We start from the raw sequence: 16,775 nt of genomic DNA on the forward strand, positions 1-16,775 counted from the left end.
ATTTTTGTTTTTCTTCCCAGGTTATTTTTACCTTCTTTCTAAATCTGATTTTTCTTGTGCAGCAAGATAACAGTATAAATATGTATACATATATTGGATTTAACATATACTTTAACATATTTAACATGTATGGGACTACTTGGCATCTAGGGAAGGGGATGGGGGAAGGAGGGGAAAATTTGAAACAAAAGGCTTTGCAAGGGTCAATATTGAAAAATTACCCATGCATATGTTTTGTCAATAAAAAGCTATAATAAAAAATGTTTGGAGGACTTTTCAAAAAAAATAATCAAGGCAAGCAGCAACAAGGTCCTGGCCTAGAGTGACTATATTGTAGAGAAAAAAGTGAACACAAGAGATGTTGAGGTAGAAACAAGATTTGGCAACTGAGTCACCAGAAGGGATGAGGGAAGGCAGAGGCTGGAAAGAACATGGTTCCAGTTCTGGATGTTGTCGGCTTAGCTCAGTCTCTGGGGAGAGGCAGAAGCAAACTTCTCGCTCATCTACAAGGTTCTTTTTCCTAAAACCTGGGGACCAATTTTCCAAGAGTGTTTGTGCTTTTTTGTTTTTACCGTGACATCCAAGGGCCCAAAATTTGTTTTCTGACAAATCAGGTGGTTTTCATTCTGGGCCCTTTGAAGGCAAGGATGGAAGGTAGAGGTCTAGAGGGGAGTCTTGAGATGATGAAGTGTGTGGACAGAGCAGGGACCAGGAAGCCAGAGATCTTAGAATCACAAATTTAAAGCTGGAAGGTTGTCAAGACTAATCATCTCAGCTTGCAGAAGGGGAAACTGAGACTTTGTGTCCAAGACCACAGTCCAAAGCAGAACTCAAGGCTCCTGACTTCAAATCCAGCATTCTTTGGATAGCATTGGGGAAAGGGGTTCACATGCCACCTCCATCCTTTATCACTGTGTGGCCTTAGGCACATTTCTCTCTCCTCCAAAATGTGCCTCAGTTTGCCCATCTGTAAGATGGGATTGTGCCTGGGAGCCTGACCCCAATGGCAAAATTTCATATATGAAAATCTGAAAATTCTCTAGTAGTTGCTCATGTCTACCTGGAGGCTGTGGTTGGGGTCAGGATAGAAATGGGGCTTCTGCTGATGATTCTCCTGGCTCTAGGCTCTTGGTGTCTGTTTTCTCATCTGTGAAATGGTGCTCTCCCCAGCTGTCTCTGTGGGATCCTAGAAATCACATAAGATACGAGGTGGTAGGCAGTCATGGGTCCTGGGGCAGAGGGAGGATGGGATGAGGTCAGTGATCCAGGGATCGAGTGGAAACAACTAAATGTTGGGGGGAGATAGAATGAGGAAGGGTTCTCACAGAAGGAGGAGGGGACAGAACTGGGAAGGGTTTTTCAGAGGAGAAGGAAGGAATAGCACGAGGAAGGGTTCTCATAGGAGAAGAAGGGGACAGAACGAGGAAGGGTTCTCACAGGAGGAGGAGGGGACAGAACTGGGAAGGGTTCTCACAGGAGGAGGAGGGGACAGAACCGGGAAGGGTTTTTCAGAGGAGAAGGAAGGAATAGCACGAGGAAGGGTTCTCATAGGAGAAGAAGGGGACAGAACGAGGAAGGGTTCTTACAGGAGGAGTAAGGGAGCCCTTTTTCCAAAAGGAAAAGGAAACAAGACTAGCTAGCTTTCATGAGTTTATTAGTTTCTTAGCATCCACATACATCTCTGGCAGAGCCCACCGTCTCATGAGTTGGCTGACACTTGCAGTTGAGCCCCCATCATCACCTACTGAAGAAAGGCTCGTAAGAAATCATTATAGGATATTTTTGAAGACAAAGTTTTATCGTAATATTCCAAAATATGAAAGAACTCCTCTTCAGACAGATTGATCCCATATTGCCGCAGAACCTGGAGAAGAGAGGATATGGGATTAGGGGAGTCAGGGGATGGGGGGGCAAGGAGTTGGGCCTGGCCCAGGGAGGAGGCTGAGCTTGTTCTCCTGGGGAGGCTGGAAGTGAGAGGCAGCTTTCAGCTCAGTTTGAGGAAGGAATATCCCACAGTGGAACCGACTGACAAAGCATGAACAGCAGTTCCATCAGAGCAGGACACGCTTAGCAGAGAGGTGAGAGAGAGGGATCCTCCAGGAAGACTGGGGTGGGCTAGGTGCACTCTAGGATCTTTCCCAACTGTTAGGGAGTCTTTGGGATGCTACAAAAGAGCAAGGAGATCCAACCTCCAATTTCTAAAGGATATCTTTAGAGGTATCGCTGGTAATCACTGATGTCCTCTCTAGGTCTAAAGGAAGGTCAGAACTGGGAGGGGCCTTAGAATGGGGGATGTCAGGATTGGGAGGAAATTTAGAATAGGGGATGTCAGAGCAGGGAGGGAGCTTAGAACAGGGGATGTCAGGGCTGGGAGGGAGTTTAGAACAGGGGCAGGGCTTAGAGGGGGCTTAGCTCTTAAAGGAGGAAAATGAGAGTCTGAAATGGGAAGTGACCTGCCCAGGGCCAGCCAGCAATATAGTCAGATGAAGAAGCAGAATCATCTGAAGAAACTGAGGTCTGGGGAGAAGTGGCTTTTGGAGAAACCCTGGGTCCTAGCTCTAGAGATGAAAGGAGCCTCACAATCCATTTGGTGCAAACTAGATGGGGTCACCGAGGCAGTATGGAAAGACAACTAGTTTAAGATCACTTGAGCAATAAGGGGCACAGATTTTCTGATCAGCCGCCATCCTTGCCACTGGGTGCCAAACCATCTGCCTCTTCCCCTATTTTCCTCCTGGTATAATTTTCCCTTTCTAGTGTCATAGAGACATGGTAGATGCCATCATGATGCCTCACGGGTTTGCCCAAATATTGGAATTTTATTATAGAAAAAGACAGTGAATGGGGAGGAACTAAGGGGAGAGGATTATAGGGTGAAAAACCAATAATAAAACTTTCTAAAATAAATAAACCAACGTCCCTCAAAATGAAGTCCCCTTATGAGGAAATACGGGAGTTGTCAGTCCCTTAGATTTAAATAAGGGGGGTTTATTTTTTCTGGGTGACTTTTCATGGTGCCCTAAGATATGAAATGAGCCTGAGAAAGCACTCGGGACTTGAGTCACTCATCTATGGAGAATGCCTGGGAAGGCCCAGATCAAAATCACCCAGACTGAGCAAGCAAGCTGAAGCTGCAATCTGCCCTGGAGGAGGGGCAGCCCATGATGGAGGGCTAGCAGCAAAGACGGGGGAAGGGACCGCTCCAACTCCGGCCCCTTCTTTCCTGGCCCCGTCTCCCAGACCAGAGGCCCCAGGGCCCTGCTTACCTTCCGGAAGTCAGCTATGCTTAAGAGGCCAGTCCCAGATTCATCATAGCTTTTGAAAGTGCGCCGCATGGGTCTCCAGCAGTGGAGGATTTTGGGCTGAATTCTCAGCAGAGCCGCGTAAAAGGAAGCACTCTGAGTTCCTGCCCCTTTCTGGTTAAGGGAGACAGAAGGAGACCCAGAGACTTGTAACAACATTCGGAGGCAGAGCCCCCCACAGAGCATCCTCCATGCTTCTCCGTGCTTGGTGCTTTGCCCCACAGCCCCTACCTGGAAGCCCTGATATGGAGGACAGCTGCCCAACTAGGGAGAAACCCTTTTTCTTCTTCCACTTCCCTTTTCTTGAACCCAGATCTCCAGTCCTCCAATACTGCCCAGTCAACAAACATTTAGCACCTACTATGTTCCAGTACTGGAAGTGTGAGACAAAGAGATGCCGGGCCAGCCCTGCTTGCCCTGAAGACCCTCGGGGTCAGGACAGAGACATTTGGCCGCTTTTTTCACATTGAGAGTTCACCCATAGCTCCACCAACAATGCACTGGCAGGCCCATCTTCCCACAAGCCTTCCAACATTGACCATCCTCGGGTTCTGGCATCTTTGCCAGTCTTGGCGTGAGGCGATACCCACAGGGTTGTTCTGATTTCTATTTTTCTTGACAATCTGTGACATTATTTCATATGCTTGTCAATCATTTGTAACTTGGGAGACATATTTGTTCATATCCTTTGAGCACTTAGTCTGTTGAGGAATGGCTTTTGCTGTCAGGAAAGCTCCTTCACTCACAGTGAGTGGCTCTGGCTGAGTTTCCTCACAGGGATTGTGGGGAAATCCCCCAAATAAGGGAGAGTCAACCAGTGGTTCTCGAAAATGCAAGCAAAGAGAGCTCACGTTCCTATTGGCCTTTACAGTTACAACTCGCTCCATGGGCACCCATTAGCTTGGAAGCTGGGGTCATTTAGGCTCTAGCCCTTTATACCTCAAACTGAGTAATTGGCGGGGGGGGGGGTGGGGGTGGTGAAAGGAAAACCTCTCATATAATTTCTTTCATTCAAGTCCCCACCCAGGGACATTTGGGGAATACCCGTCTGAGAACAAGTCCCTTGTTTCTCCAAAAAAGGGTCATCAGCTCCCACAAGAGCATTAGCGCTAACAAGACATCGGATATAGAATAGTAATGACTCGGCTCAACAGGGAATCCAGATCGGGAGCTCTTTGCCTCAGGAAAACTCGAGTTTCTCCCCTAGTGGATCCTCCTTTCCCTCAGAACCTGTACAGTCCATATGAGTAACAAGCCACGGGGCAGTCTTGGCTGCTGCTCCTCCCATTCCAATCCTCCTTCCCCTTTGGGGATCAAGCCGATGGTCCAGATGGGCTTTTCTCCAGGTCTCAGGGAGGGTCATCATCACCGCCTCCTTGTACCTTTTTGCTCTCTCCTCTGGGCCTCTAACGCCTTGCTTCTAACTCTCCTGGAAGCTCCCTCTTGCCCCGCATCTTATGGAGCTTCTTCAGAATCTCGTTCCACATCTCTCTGTGGCCCTTTGTGGCCCTTCTCCCTTGTGGTTCTCTGTAGAAGTCCCCTTAGCACATGGCCAGCTCCATTTCTCCCTCTCCAGCCCTGCTGGCTCTACCCCTCACCTCAGTACAGTCCCTCATGAACAAAGACAGAGGCTTCCCTTCATGCTCACTATGGGGGCTGAGGTGGGAGTAAGGAAGGTTCACCTGCCTGAAATGTCACCTTTGGGGGACAGTAATACACAGAGACCACAGAACACGGCCCATCAGAGGTGGGAGGACTGGAACCCGGTCAGTCAGAAGCAGTTGTTAAAGCACCTACTATGTGGCAGGCACCAGGCACTAACAAGACATAGAGCAAACGATAGCTAATGGACAGAGGGAAGGCATTCACATGTCGGAGCAGGGAGGGAGCTTAGAACATGGAATGATAGCAAGGAGGGATCTCAGAATAGAGACTCTGTGTAAAGGGCTGAGACTCTGAGTAGGTGCATTAGAATCAGATAACCGAGCACTTAAGGCTAACTACCCATTGGACAATACTCTATTAGCATATGCATGGAAAATGGTCCTTCCCACTATTCTATGCTGGCTCATCTTTTGGTATATACAAATAATTGTAGGAGGGATTAGGGGGTAGAGTAAGACAAGCCAGAGTCACTTTTGCAGCTGACGAGAAGGGAGGTTGTAGAGAGCTTGTGTCCATTCCCTTCACTTCTCCCCCTAAAGACCAAGAATAAAGACCAAGGACTTTTGCTTATCCTGACTCTGGCTGATTCTAAGGTATCCAGGTGCTAACTTGGTCTTCACAACTCTGGAAGAACACTCCCCTGCAGCACCAGGTCATAGCGCTAGCCCACAGCAGTGAGCACGTTGGACCCACAATCACCAACCCAGCCTCACAACACCAGCTGTATCAGTCTCAGGCTACCTTGGCTCACTTCTCTAGAAGCCCAATGTCAGTCATCTCCCAGTGCTGTGGTGAGGACCACATCAGGGCATTTATCTAAAGTCCTTTGCAAATACCACAGCATGTGAGACTGCTGGCCATCAGAAGAAGACCAGGACTTGTTCGATGTCCCATAATTGGCAGGACAGGGCTCCTGGGCCCAGGGGGCTGTGTGGGGCCCATTGTGGCCATTGGCACATACATACCATCATGTAGACCTGCTGGATCTTCATCCTCTGCATCAGTGAAGTCTCCTTGGGCTTTAGAAGGAGGACACAACTCTGGAAGAAGTCACAGTATGCAAACTTGCCATTGTTCTTCAGGTCGTATTTTGTGATGAGATGCTGGCATTCCTCCTTGCTGATGTCCAGGTTGTACTTGTCGACCAGAGCTAGGGCACAAAAGGAGAGATCAGGATGCTGCCCATCCCTCCATCTACCCATCTATCCATCCATCCATCCATCCATTCATGTGCCCACCCATCCATCCATCTGCCCATCCATCCATCTGCCCGTCCATCCATCTGCCCATCCATCCATCCACCTGTCCATTTATCCACCTATCCATCCTTCCATCCATCCATCCATCCACCTGTCCATCCTTCCATCCATCCATCCACCCATCCATCTATCCATACATATCTGTCCATCTGTCTATCCATCCATCCACTTGTCCATCCATTGTCTGTCCATCCATCCATCTATCCACCCATCCATCCATACATCTGTCCATCTGTCCATCCATCCATCCATCCATCTGTCCATCCATCCATCCATTTGTCCATCCATTCACCCACTTGTCCATGTATCTATCCATCCACCCCCACCCATCCATCTATCCATTCATCCATCCTTCCATTCAGCCACCTGTCCATCCATCCATTCATCCATTTGCTCCCATTTCCACATCCCTCTCCATATTCTCAAGGACCCTTGAAACAAGCAAAGCCTCTGGCTGATGGGGAAGCTCAAGGGAAGATCACACTGCCAGGGAATGTCAGAGGTACCGTGCCCGCCTGATTTTCTCCAGGGGACTATCAACCTTACTCCATGTGCACTTCCCACAGCTACAGGAGGAGGGCAGACATCCTTGTGCTCCTTGGACAGATAGGCTCCTGAGGCTCAGAGGGACTCATAGGACTCATCCTGGTGTGGATCCCAGCTCCACCTTCCCAGAGCCCTGACAACTGTGTCCATGAAAACATGGTGGTTGAGAGAACAGCATTATAGGGTGTGATCAGCTTCATGGGTACAACTTTCTAGATTTGGCAGGGGGCAGGGGGGAGCCTGGCAAGGACAGTGACCCCCAGGGGCATCCATGTGGTGGGTGAAGTTGAAGCATTTCCTCAGTACTTGGCCATCTAGCTGATGTAGGTCAAGGCTTATTAGTCTGATGATGGCACAGCAGAGATATGGGACATTCCGGGAATGATGGGGTTAGAAATAGAATAATCGGTAAGGGGGAAATGCCAGTCCTGAAACTGACCCCTTTTACAGACGAGGAAGTCTGGCCCACAGTCAGACTTTAGTCCTAAAGCCAGGGTCCCCTATCAGGGCTTCTCCAGCCTCAGTTTCCTTGTGTGCCATGTGAGATTAGACCATGTGGTCCCTCCTGGCTCTGACTCTCTCATGCTTTGTGGCCAACACAGGGAAAGGAGCTCGAACCTTGGAAGTCGGCCACAGTGATCTCCCCCTGCTTGTCCACATCCTTCTCCTTGCATTCCTTCAGCATCTCCTTCCAGAAGCCCTGCATCTTCTTTCTCAACTTTGTTTCTATCACTTCGAGGTTCTGCAAGGGGGGGACCCAGGCCCTGGAAGCCGTGGAGCTGGCAGTCCCAGGAGCCTAGAGGCAGGAACAAGGAGGGGTCAGATAGGGAAGCTGGACAGCTGGAGAGGTCTCAAGGGAGATCCCCTCCCAGCCTGCCCGGGGAGGAAGGAGCTGGACGTCCTCCTTGTGACCAGAGAGGGGATGTCACTGCCTCTAGCCACACAGGAGGCTTCCGCGCTGCTGTCTGGCCTTTGCTGGTTGGGATCTACACTGGCTACACTGATGTGTTGTTGACATCAGAACAGGAAGATCCCGGGGGAGCTCCTGTCAGCAGCTCTCTTGGAGAGGGGGACAGCCTGGCCCAAGGTCTTGGTCTGGGACCCAGTCTTCTAACCCCCAAGCATTGCCCCCTGTACCCCAATGCCTCCTGATGCAGCAAACAGGGAATAAGCACCAGCTGGGTGCAGAGCACTGTGCTTTGAACCAGAGAATGGGAGCCCAGGAGGGATGTAAGTCATGTCCACAGCTCAAGTAACTGGAAGGGACTGGGGCACCTCCCACAGAGCTGGCCATGTCTTGGCCACTCACTAAAGACTCCTGACTTCCAGTTCTTGGGGGCAGAGAGGGGGCAGGAGCTAGCGCTGTCCCGTCTGAGCCTGCCCACGTCCTCTGCACTCAGTAACCCAGGCTGGGTCCCAAAACGTGCCTCTCCCACCTCCACGCCTTTGCTTTTGCTGTTCCCCCTGCATGGTGCTCCCACTCTTGCTCGTCACCCCTTGAATTCGCACCCTTCCAGTGAAAATGCCAGCTCCTCCAGGACCCTTCCCCTCCACAACTACAAAACTCTTCTGCTCCTCTGGATGTCCCTCCTTCTGCATTCTCCTCAGCTGTGACCCTCACACCGTCTGCTGAAACAGCAGCCTCCAGAAGTTCCCTGCCCACAGTAGGTGCTTAATAAATATTTACTAAATTGAATCAAATCATGAAAACAACTGTTTCCCCAGCAAGAAGCCGTACCCCTGAGGTGGTCAGCATTTAGAGGAATGGGTCCTCACATGGTATCTCTGTCATTTATTCAGTTGCTTTCCCAACAGCTAAACATCTCCAGTTACCATCATAATTAGCAAACAGGTGTGGCTGGGGGCAGCCAGGTGGGTGGGCCACAGGCAGAGGCTGGAGACAGGGACTGCCTGGGGGGGTCCCCGGGCCAGCCCCCAACACGCCCAACAATTGGGTTAAGCCTTTGGAGCAAAAGACCGAGGCATCTGCAGCTCCAGGGTCCACGACCCTGTCGGTGCTGGGTCCCTCCCACCCCCCACTTACTGAACTCCAAGGTTCAAGGCTACTGAGGTAGGTGGGGGGGGGAGAGAGATGGAGGGGTCCCAGTGGCTGCTCCACTACCTACCTCACAAAAGCAAGCCCCCCCGTGCCTCAGTTTCCCCCCTCCTAAATGAGGACATGGAGCGGATGACCCATAAGGAACTTTTGGGCTGTCCTCAGATCCCATGTTTCTAGAATGTGCCTAATGCCAGTGGGATTAAGGCCGTTTTATGGAAGGGAAATCCGAAGCCCAGAGCAAGGTGAAGTGGTTACCCAGTGTCACAGGTCAGAGGCAGGCCTTGCTGCCTCCAGCTGAGGTCCCCTCCCCCCTTATGTGTCTCCACAAGACGGGCCAAAGGAGGACAAGGGTCCCACACTGGCAGGGAAAGCCTGAGCAAGAGATGGAACAGCTCCACGGGGCGGCTTACACTTTCGTGGATAGTCTGGGGGCGCGATGCTGACCCTGGGGCCGAGCTGCCTCCGGCCGCTGGCGCAGGCCCCTGCTGGGCTGCCTCGGCCTCCGGAGTGGTGCCTCCAGATCTCTTGAGCGATTCCACCGAGGCCGGAGGGCTCAAAGTTTTCTCCATGTTGAACTTGTTCAAGAACTCCTGGTATTTGAGCCTCCCTTCACTGTTGAGGGGCAGCTCATTCCACAGGCTCTCGAACTGGTGACAGAGGGAAAGCCGGGTTAGACGGGCAGGAGGAGACTGGGAAGCCCTCCCCAGGCTAGAACCCTGGGGACCCACTTCCATTAGAACCAAGCCAACTCCCCCCAATCCCATCCAGCTTCAGCCCTGGGGAAGAAGCAATGGATTGTCTACACCCTCCACAGGACATTGTCAAATGGCATGGGGACCTCGGTGGGCAGGTCAAGGCCATTCAGTCCCGTGGTTGGTCACACTGAGAGATGAATGCCGGAGGAGCTTTTGTCCCAGCCAAGGGCCCCCCTGTGCAGGCTCTTTGTCTCTGGGACCCACATCCTCACAGGACACACCTACTGCTGCCTCAGGGCATTGCACCCGGACGGAAAGTGGGGCTCCTGACAAAACCAACAGGGAGACATTTGGGGAAAAGGAAAAGATCTGTTGCTTAATGGCCCATGAGTCACGCCACCAGGAAACTGGGCAGTGGATTGGACTAATTGACCTTCTTGGGTGACCATCTCATTCAGAGAGCCCAGAATCCCAAGGGGCTGCAGCTCCCTGCCCTCTCGCCTCCCCATCCCAGCACAGAGCAGCAAATCCCCTCCATTTTATCTTCACACCGATTCCCCCTCACGGGTGACAGTATGGAGATTTAGAGCAGGCAGGAACCTCCGACCCGTCCTCCCATTGCCTCCCTCCCAATGCAGGACACGCAAGCCCCCTGGCCTAGGATTTTACAGCATAAACCTCTTCAACAAGTTTCCCCCACTTCCTCCCTCTCCCTAGATCTAAATGTTCAGGGCAGGTCAGTGGGTATCACCAAGCACCTACTGTGTGTCAAGCAGATTTTTTTAGTTGATCCCTAAGTCCCGGGAATACACTGAAATGCAAAAGGAAGCCATACAATCAGACCTGAGCTTTGGAGGATGAATGGAGGATGGCCTGCAGTGGGGAGAGACTGGAAGAAAGCAAACTCATTTGTGGCTCCTACCTCAATGTCAGAGGAGAGGAGGGGGCACTCAACAGGCAATTGGATATGAGGGGGGGAAAGTCGGGGAGAAAAGGAATAAGTTCTGCTTTGAACTTAAGGTGTCTACTGGACATCTATTTTGAGATATCAGAAAAGCAGGGAGATGAGAAGCTGGAGAGCAGGGAAGTGAGAGCACAGAGAGGGGGCAATGATCCATGTTGACTAGAGATGTCCAAAGGAAGGAGGGAGAAGAGAAGAGGCTCAGGGTAGTATCTGTACAGCTAGTAAAAAAGATGTGATCCGGAGGAGGATCTGGTGAAGGAGACAGAGAAGGGGCGTCAAAGAGCTGAGAATATCAAGAAGGAGAGAGTGATAAGAACCTGCAGGAATGAGAGAGATCCTTGGTGACTTTGGAGAGAGGTTTGGGTGAAATGATACGGTTGGAAGCAGGACTGTAAGGACCAGAGTTGGAAGAAAGGGGGAGGGGGCGGAGAGGAGGTAGAAGCACTTGGGGTATGTGGCCTTTGGGGTTTAGCTGCAGAGATACAGGGCCATAGTGGTGGTGGAAGGGTCCAGGGAAGGGCATCTTTATGATGGAAGCTGCACGGAAATGCCTTAAGCAATAAGGAAGGATACAGGGGGAGACTGAGAATTATAAACCAAAGAGTAGAGGTGGCCAAGAGGATTGTGGGAACGGTCACCTGAGCGGGGGTAAGGGTACTCCATCATGGGAAACAAACAGGGGCGGCAGAGTAGACCAGAGCAGGAGAAGAGGGGAGAATAGGGAGCTCACAGCCAACGACCCCCATTTGTTCTGTAAAATATGAAGCGAGGGCAGAAGATGGTGGGGGTCCCGGGAGGTCTTAAGAGGGATGGAAAGCTCTGGAAGAATTGTTGCAGAGGGTGAGAAAGTTAGTCATTGAGGGAGGCAAAGCAGTCGTGAGGGCCTGGGTGAGGCTGTATGGCACAAATCTGTAATGGACCCAGACAGGTGGCTGTGGATTTTCTCCACCTGTGTTCCTTAGTGTATAAGATCAAAGGAGTGGATGGTGGGAGCAATCCAAGGCCGAGCCTTCGCTGGGCACACTTGGCGGTACAAGGGAGCTGGGGATTCAAGGGAAGAGGAGAGGGTAGAGATGAACTGGCTCACCAAGGTCTCCAAGGCGGGGAAAACAAAATAATTAGTGCGGGGGGGATGGCCTGGGAGAGAACTGAAGTATCAAGAGAGTAGATATCAGCCCAGATGAAGAGTAGGGATTTGGAAGGGAAGGCAGGGGTGAAAGGCCAATGACATGGGATTAGATGAGAGGATTTCAGAATTTCTGAGCCTAGAGGTGGGTGAGGGCGAGATCAAGGGTTAGAACTGAGTGAGGAGGATGAAAAACTGAAAGTTAGGATGTCTGAGGAAGCATCAGTATGTATTTCAAAGATCGCTAGTACGAGAGCAGGAGCTGGGAAGGAGAGAAACTTGCAAGCCAAATAGCAAACTCAAAAGAAAGAGTAACCCCTGAAGGTCTGTAAACAACATCTGCCAGGATTTTGTTGGGAATATGAACAGCCTGAACCCAAAGGGAGTGAGGTACTAAGTGATGGAGGTGGGAAGCGGGAGGTATTCCGGTGCTCCCCACCTTCACCCGTGAGCCAGAGTGTGGGAAGGGGCAGCCAGTGCTGGAAAGGGTAACTGTGCTCAGGGAAAAGCCAGTTTCAGTAATAACTCATAAATGGGAGAACTGGGAGAGGAAGATTTCAGATCAAAGAAAATTTGTTGCATATGGAACAGGCATTGCAGAGAGCATCATGGGAGGGCTGGGTGGTGGTTGGTTATAACTTTAGGTAAGAGCGGGGGTGGATCGGGAGGCTGGGAGGTAGGAGGATTGAGGGGGATGGAATGAATCATCACGTAGTAGAGGCGGGGAATGAAGTTTGGATGGGGATTTCCAAGTGTTCTGAGTCACTGGGAGGTGCAGGGTGGGATATGACCAGGTATGAGAACGTCCATCATTGAGTGGAAGACGCCACTCTTCCCAGTGAGGTTGGGGATCTGGCTGGAGCTAAGTGCAACATGAGACGGGAGGCAAGGGTCAGAGGGAAGGCCCTTCTGCACCAGTCCTCCTCCCTCCAAAGACTGGAGGCAAAAGTCTCATTCCACTCCAGCTCTGGTGCACTTGTCGAGCTCCTAGCACAGGCAGGAGGGGCTCCACACTGGCCCCTGGAGTCCTGGATGGGGGGTGGGTGCCTTTGCTGTGTGGCACTGAGGAGGGTGATCTGTATGCTCTGGCAGGAGGGAACTGGGAGGGTCCATGGGGCAACTAGACCCCACCCCTGTATCTGATACACCAGGAAACTGAAGGCCAGAGAGGATGCTTCTGCAGCCCATGACCTCTGAGAGCCAGGACAAATGGCCTTCCTGCGCCTACCTTGTTCTTCCTCTCTCCGTTGAAGGATTGGACTCAATGGCCTGTGAGCTCTAGTGGGGATTTGTGACCTTATGAAATCCCACTTCCTTCCTCTCAGGATGAGGGGATCAGGCTGAACCATCTTTCTGAGCCCTCTCTCCCAGCTCCAAATCCCACCACCGAGTGACCCTCTGAGCATGGTGGCCCCTTCCTCTCTCCAAGCCTGTGTCCTCACCTGAAAATGGGGGTAACCATTGCTGAGGGCTGAGGGGGAAGGTTTTAAAACCCTGAAGTGCCACAGGAAAGGAATTAAAGATTTTCCATTGGTCACCTAGACATTGATTGGCTGGCTTCTGGAGGATTCATACACAGGGTGCCTGAGACAGGAATGGGCGGAAGACTGGCCATAATTAGTTTAAAAAACAAATTCTAAATTTCATTTAGTCCTTTAAAAATGTGGTATCTGAACGTTTCAGAAGCTCCTCACACACCCTGGTCTTGCTTTATGCGTCCTGTGTCCACGAGTGCCCCTGCCCCAGCCCCGCTGTCCAGCTTTCTCCAGGCAGGCCCAAACGCTGCTTCTGACAAGAAGCCCTCCCAGTCTGCCCCAATCAGCAACCACCTTTCCTGCTTTTGCCCTCCCCTGATGCTCTGTCCCTCTCTCTGTGGGGGTGGGAAGCTTTTGCCTGGTTCTTCATGTGCAGGTGGGATGGAAGCTTCTTGGAGGCAGGGGCTAGGTCCGAGCACATCCTGCAGAGACTTTGCAAATGTTTCTCAGATTTGAGTTTGACCCTAACATCCGTGAGTATGTGTCATTTTGGTTCAGACTTCCTAAATGCCTCTGATTTTACCTGAGAGCTGGAGCAGGAGAATTCTCCCCCCCCCCCCCCCCCCCCCCCCGCGTGTTCGCCTTCCAACTCCCCACTCTGTGTTAGAATTAGAAGAGCAGCTGACATTTCTGTTACCCATGGGATGGGATTTGTAGCAGGCTCCGACACAGTCTCCTTTGCTTTTTTGCTCCCCCCACCCAACTTCCATGTCAGGCAACAGATCCCACTGTACAGCACCAGCTGTGGTGGAAGACCCCCCTCCCGTCCCCAGCACACCCAGAGGGAGAGATGGGGGGGGGTGTCTTACTTGCTCATCACTCAGAACTTGAAAGTGACGATTACAGACGATTCTGAAGTCTTCTCTGTTTACCAAGTTCGATTTGCAACAATCAATGTCGGAAAACTCCTGGGATATATTCAGGTAGCGCGTGGTCACCACATCCCGGATGCGCATCAGGATCTCCTTCAAGAACTGGTCTTTGGGAGATTTGGGCCTCGAGGCTCTCTGCATTTTTTCGGTCCACTCGGCAGCAGTCTAGACAAAGGAGAAGCCGTCAGGGGTTCGCTTAAGAAAGAATAAAGCTCAGCTCAGTTCGTGGTGGAGGCTGCGCCCCAGGAGGCCGCCTTTGGAGGCTAACAAGTGGGCCCCCCCTTTCCTGGAAGACTTGCCCAAGCAAGAAAGGGACCCCCCCCCAATAATCATGGCAAACACAGAGCCATGGAGACGGACACAGACACGGACATAGACAATGAAGAGGAGGGAGGAGGTTTGGATTCAAATTCTGGCTCGGCCACGAAATTCACCGTGTGATCATAGGTCAATCAGCCCGAGGGCCCACTATTAATACCCTGTGGGAGCTAGTCGTTCAGTTACCTAGCACTGACGAAGCACCTACTTCCTGGCGCTCCAGACACGGAGGGGCTCCCGAGGAGGGATCTCACAGGAACAGAGAATTCATGGAGTGGAATCTCCCTCCCCTGATGCAAATAGGCCCCTAGTCTCAGACCGGCATCAGGGACACAGAGGAGTAGATGACACACCTAATGATGAGTCCGAGGCAAGGCTGGAAGCCAGGTTTTCTTAACTCCACTCCCAGAAGCTACCATGCTGCGCCATCTGAGATATTGTGAGTCTTGTTATTGATAACAGACTGCCTGGAGATTTATTATTCTATCATTCATTGTGATAGTAGCCGCTACTTTTATTCTGTGATAAAAAGCAGTCATTTTGTCCTCTTGTGCAATAATTGCCCACAGCACATTAAATATAAAAGAAAAACTGTCAAATAGCAACTCGTTCCAGAACCGTTTCTATCGGAACTACACCAAAATGGGATGATAGAAGTAGTATTATTATCACACTAGTAAACTGCCAAAATGGAACATGGATTCACAAACATTTAAAGAACAACGCTTTAAATAGGAGTAGCCGTTCTAGATACACATGGCTTCCAAACTCCAGGAAATAAAAAACTCTCAAAACCTAGAGAGCAAGGGGAAGAAATCAGCACCATCATCTTCTATCCCTCCTGCCACACAGGTTGTTGGGGACATTCTCAGGGAGCTGCAGAAGATCAGTTTTCAGCCCACTTTTGGCCCCTTACAAAAAGCGGTCCCTTGATTCACCTACACAAGAACTCATCATGGGGCAGAATGGTGATTTGTCCCAGGTGAACGCCACCCAATGGACAAAATCATCATCATCTTTATCGAAATCATCATGATCACCTCTCCTGGGGTCACTGTGATGGTGCCATGAGGTCCAGCCCCTCCGTCCCAGAGCATCAATAGTTAGAAGGCATGAATGATTGGAACGACTGAACCTTTGCCATTAGGAAAAGCACCGATGGTGGACAGGCAGGCTTCAGGGCTTCTGGAATCCCAGCAGCTATAACCACATGCCCGGGACAAATGGTCAGCCTCATCAGTGATGCTCCAGGGGTGGGACAGCAGGGACGGCAAGAAGGGATTTCAGCACCATCTGCAAAATCCGTCCTCATCACTGCACGTTGGAAAGGACAATGACTGCACAGAACCACCGCACCAGGCCTGGAAGGAAGCCTTCGAGCCACCAGGAAGACCACCAGGATTTAGGGGACACGGTTCAAATCCCACCTGTAAGGCGAACAACCAGTGTCCCTGGAGCTCAGTTTCCCATCTGTAAGATGGACCAAATGGGGAGCTGTGACTGGAGGCCCAGTTCCAGGGATAGAAAGGCCACAGAGCCCATCATGGTTAAGTACTGTGCATCTTCATAGCATCCTCCACTGCCCAAACTGAGGTCATCCTTGAGCCCCATGACCCGTTGCCATATGGGCTTCCTCCTACACTTGGGGAAGTTCTTGGCAAATTTCCCCTCAATCCTCCCCTCCCCAAAGACCTTCAGAGGCTCCTTGTAGTCTTCATCCCAAACTAAACTAGCAGCTCCTTAGCTTGGCACTCAAGGCCTTTGGACCAGAGCTGGGCTCCAGACTAGCTTTCCAACTTTGTGTCTCTCCATTGGACTCCAAACCCAGCTTTGCTCCAACTTACCCTTTCCAGCCGCCATATTTTTGTGCCCATCCTCCCCCATCCTTATCAATGTGTGCTTAACAGATGCTTTGGAGTCTAATCTGAGAACTGAAGGACTTTTCTAGCTCACTTTTAAGGAAAACATCTCCATCAACCATCGGCTCTCCAAAGCGTATAGTGCTATAGAGACAAGACCAGACCTGGCAGCAAACCCGAATCCGCCTGCCCATTCCATCTTGGGGAGGTCACTTTAAGGTCAGCTTTCTCGCCTATCAAATGAGGATTCTGAACATGATGACCCCCAAAATCCTAACATGAGCCCACGAGAACCATGTTTTCCCTCTCCATAAAATGGGGGTGATCATCACAGGCTTGGTCATCAGGCGCTTCTGTTATGTTATCTAACAGTTCCCCAGGCTCTTGTTGGCCCCGGGAGGATTTTGCCTGAGTCAGATTTCTTCTGAGGGGAGTTTGTGGGTCCTCCTCTGCAGCCCCCCCCCCAGCCTGTCTCGCCATTGCCGCACTCCGAGGGGGAGGCGACGCTGGGAACGGCAGATGGCTGCTGGTCTGGCCCGATCATTTCTCTGTCACTTCTCCCGGGATCATTATAT

General features: G+C 51.2%; 1 protein-coding gene across 1 annotated transcript in view; it reads right to left on the bottom strand.

Annotated features, from left to right (window-relative positions):
* Positions 1-1,639: 1,639 nt before the first annotated feature.
* Positions 1,640-16,775, bottom strand: part of EFCAB6 (EF-hand calcium binding domain 6) — a 165,367-nt gene continuing 150,231 nt past the window's right edge. The window contains exons 25-30 of the mRNA XM_031938646.1: positions 13,961-14,188; positions 9,242-9,478; positions 7,391-7,568; positions 5,933-6,117; positions 3,267-3,416; positions 1,640-1,864 (exon numbers count right to left, since the gene is read on the bottom strand). Coding sequence (XP_031794506.1) covers positions 1,742-1,864; positions 3,267-3,416; positions 5,933-6,117; positions 7,391-7,568; positions 9,242-9,478; positions 13,961-14,188 — 1,101 coding nt within the window. The 3' untranslated portion in view covers positions 1,640-1,741. The remainder of the gene's footprint in view (positions 1,865-3,266; positions 3,417-5,932; positions 6,118-7,390; positions 7,569-9,241; positions 9,479-13,960; positions 14,189-16,775) is intronic.

Source organism: Sarcophilus harrisii, chromosome 5 (assembly GCF_902635505.1).
Source record: "Sarcophilus harrisii chromosome 5, mSarHar1.11, whole genome shotgun sequence".
Lineage (NCBI taxonomy): Eukaryota > Metazoa > Chordata > Mammalia > Dasyuromorphia > Dasyuridae > Sarcophilus > Sarcophilus harrisii.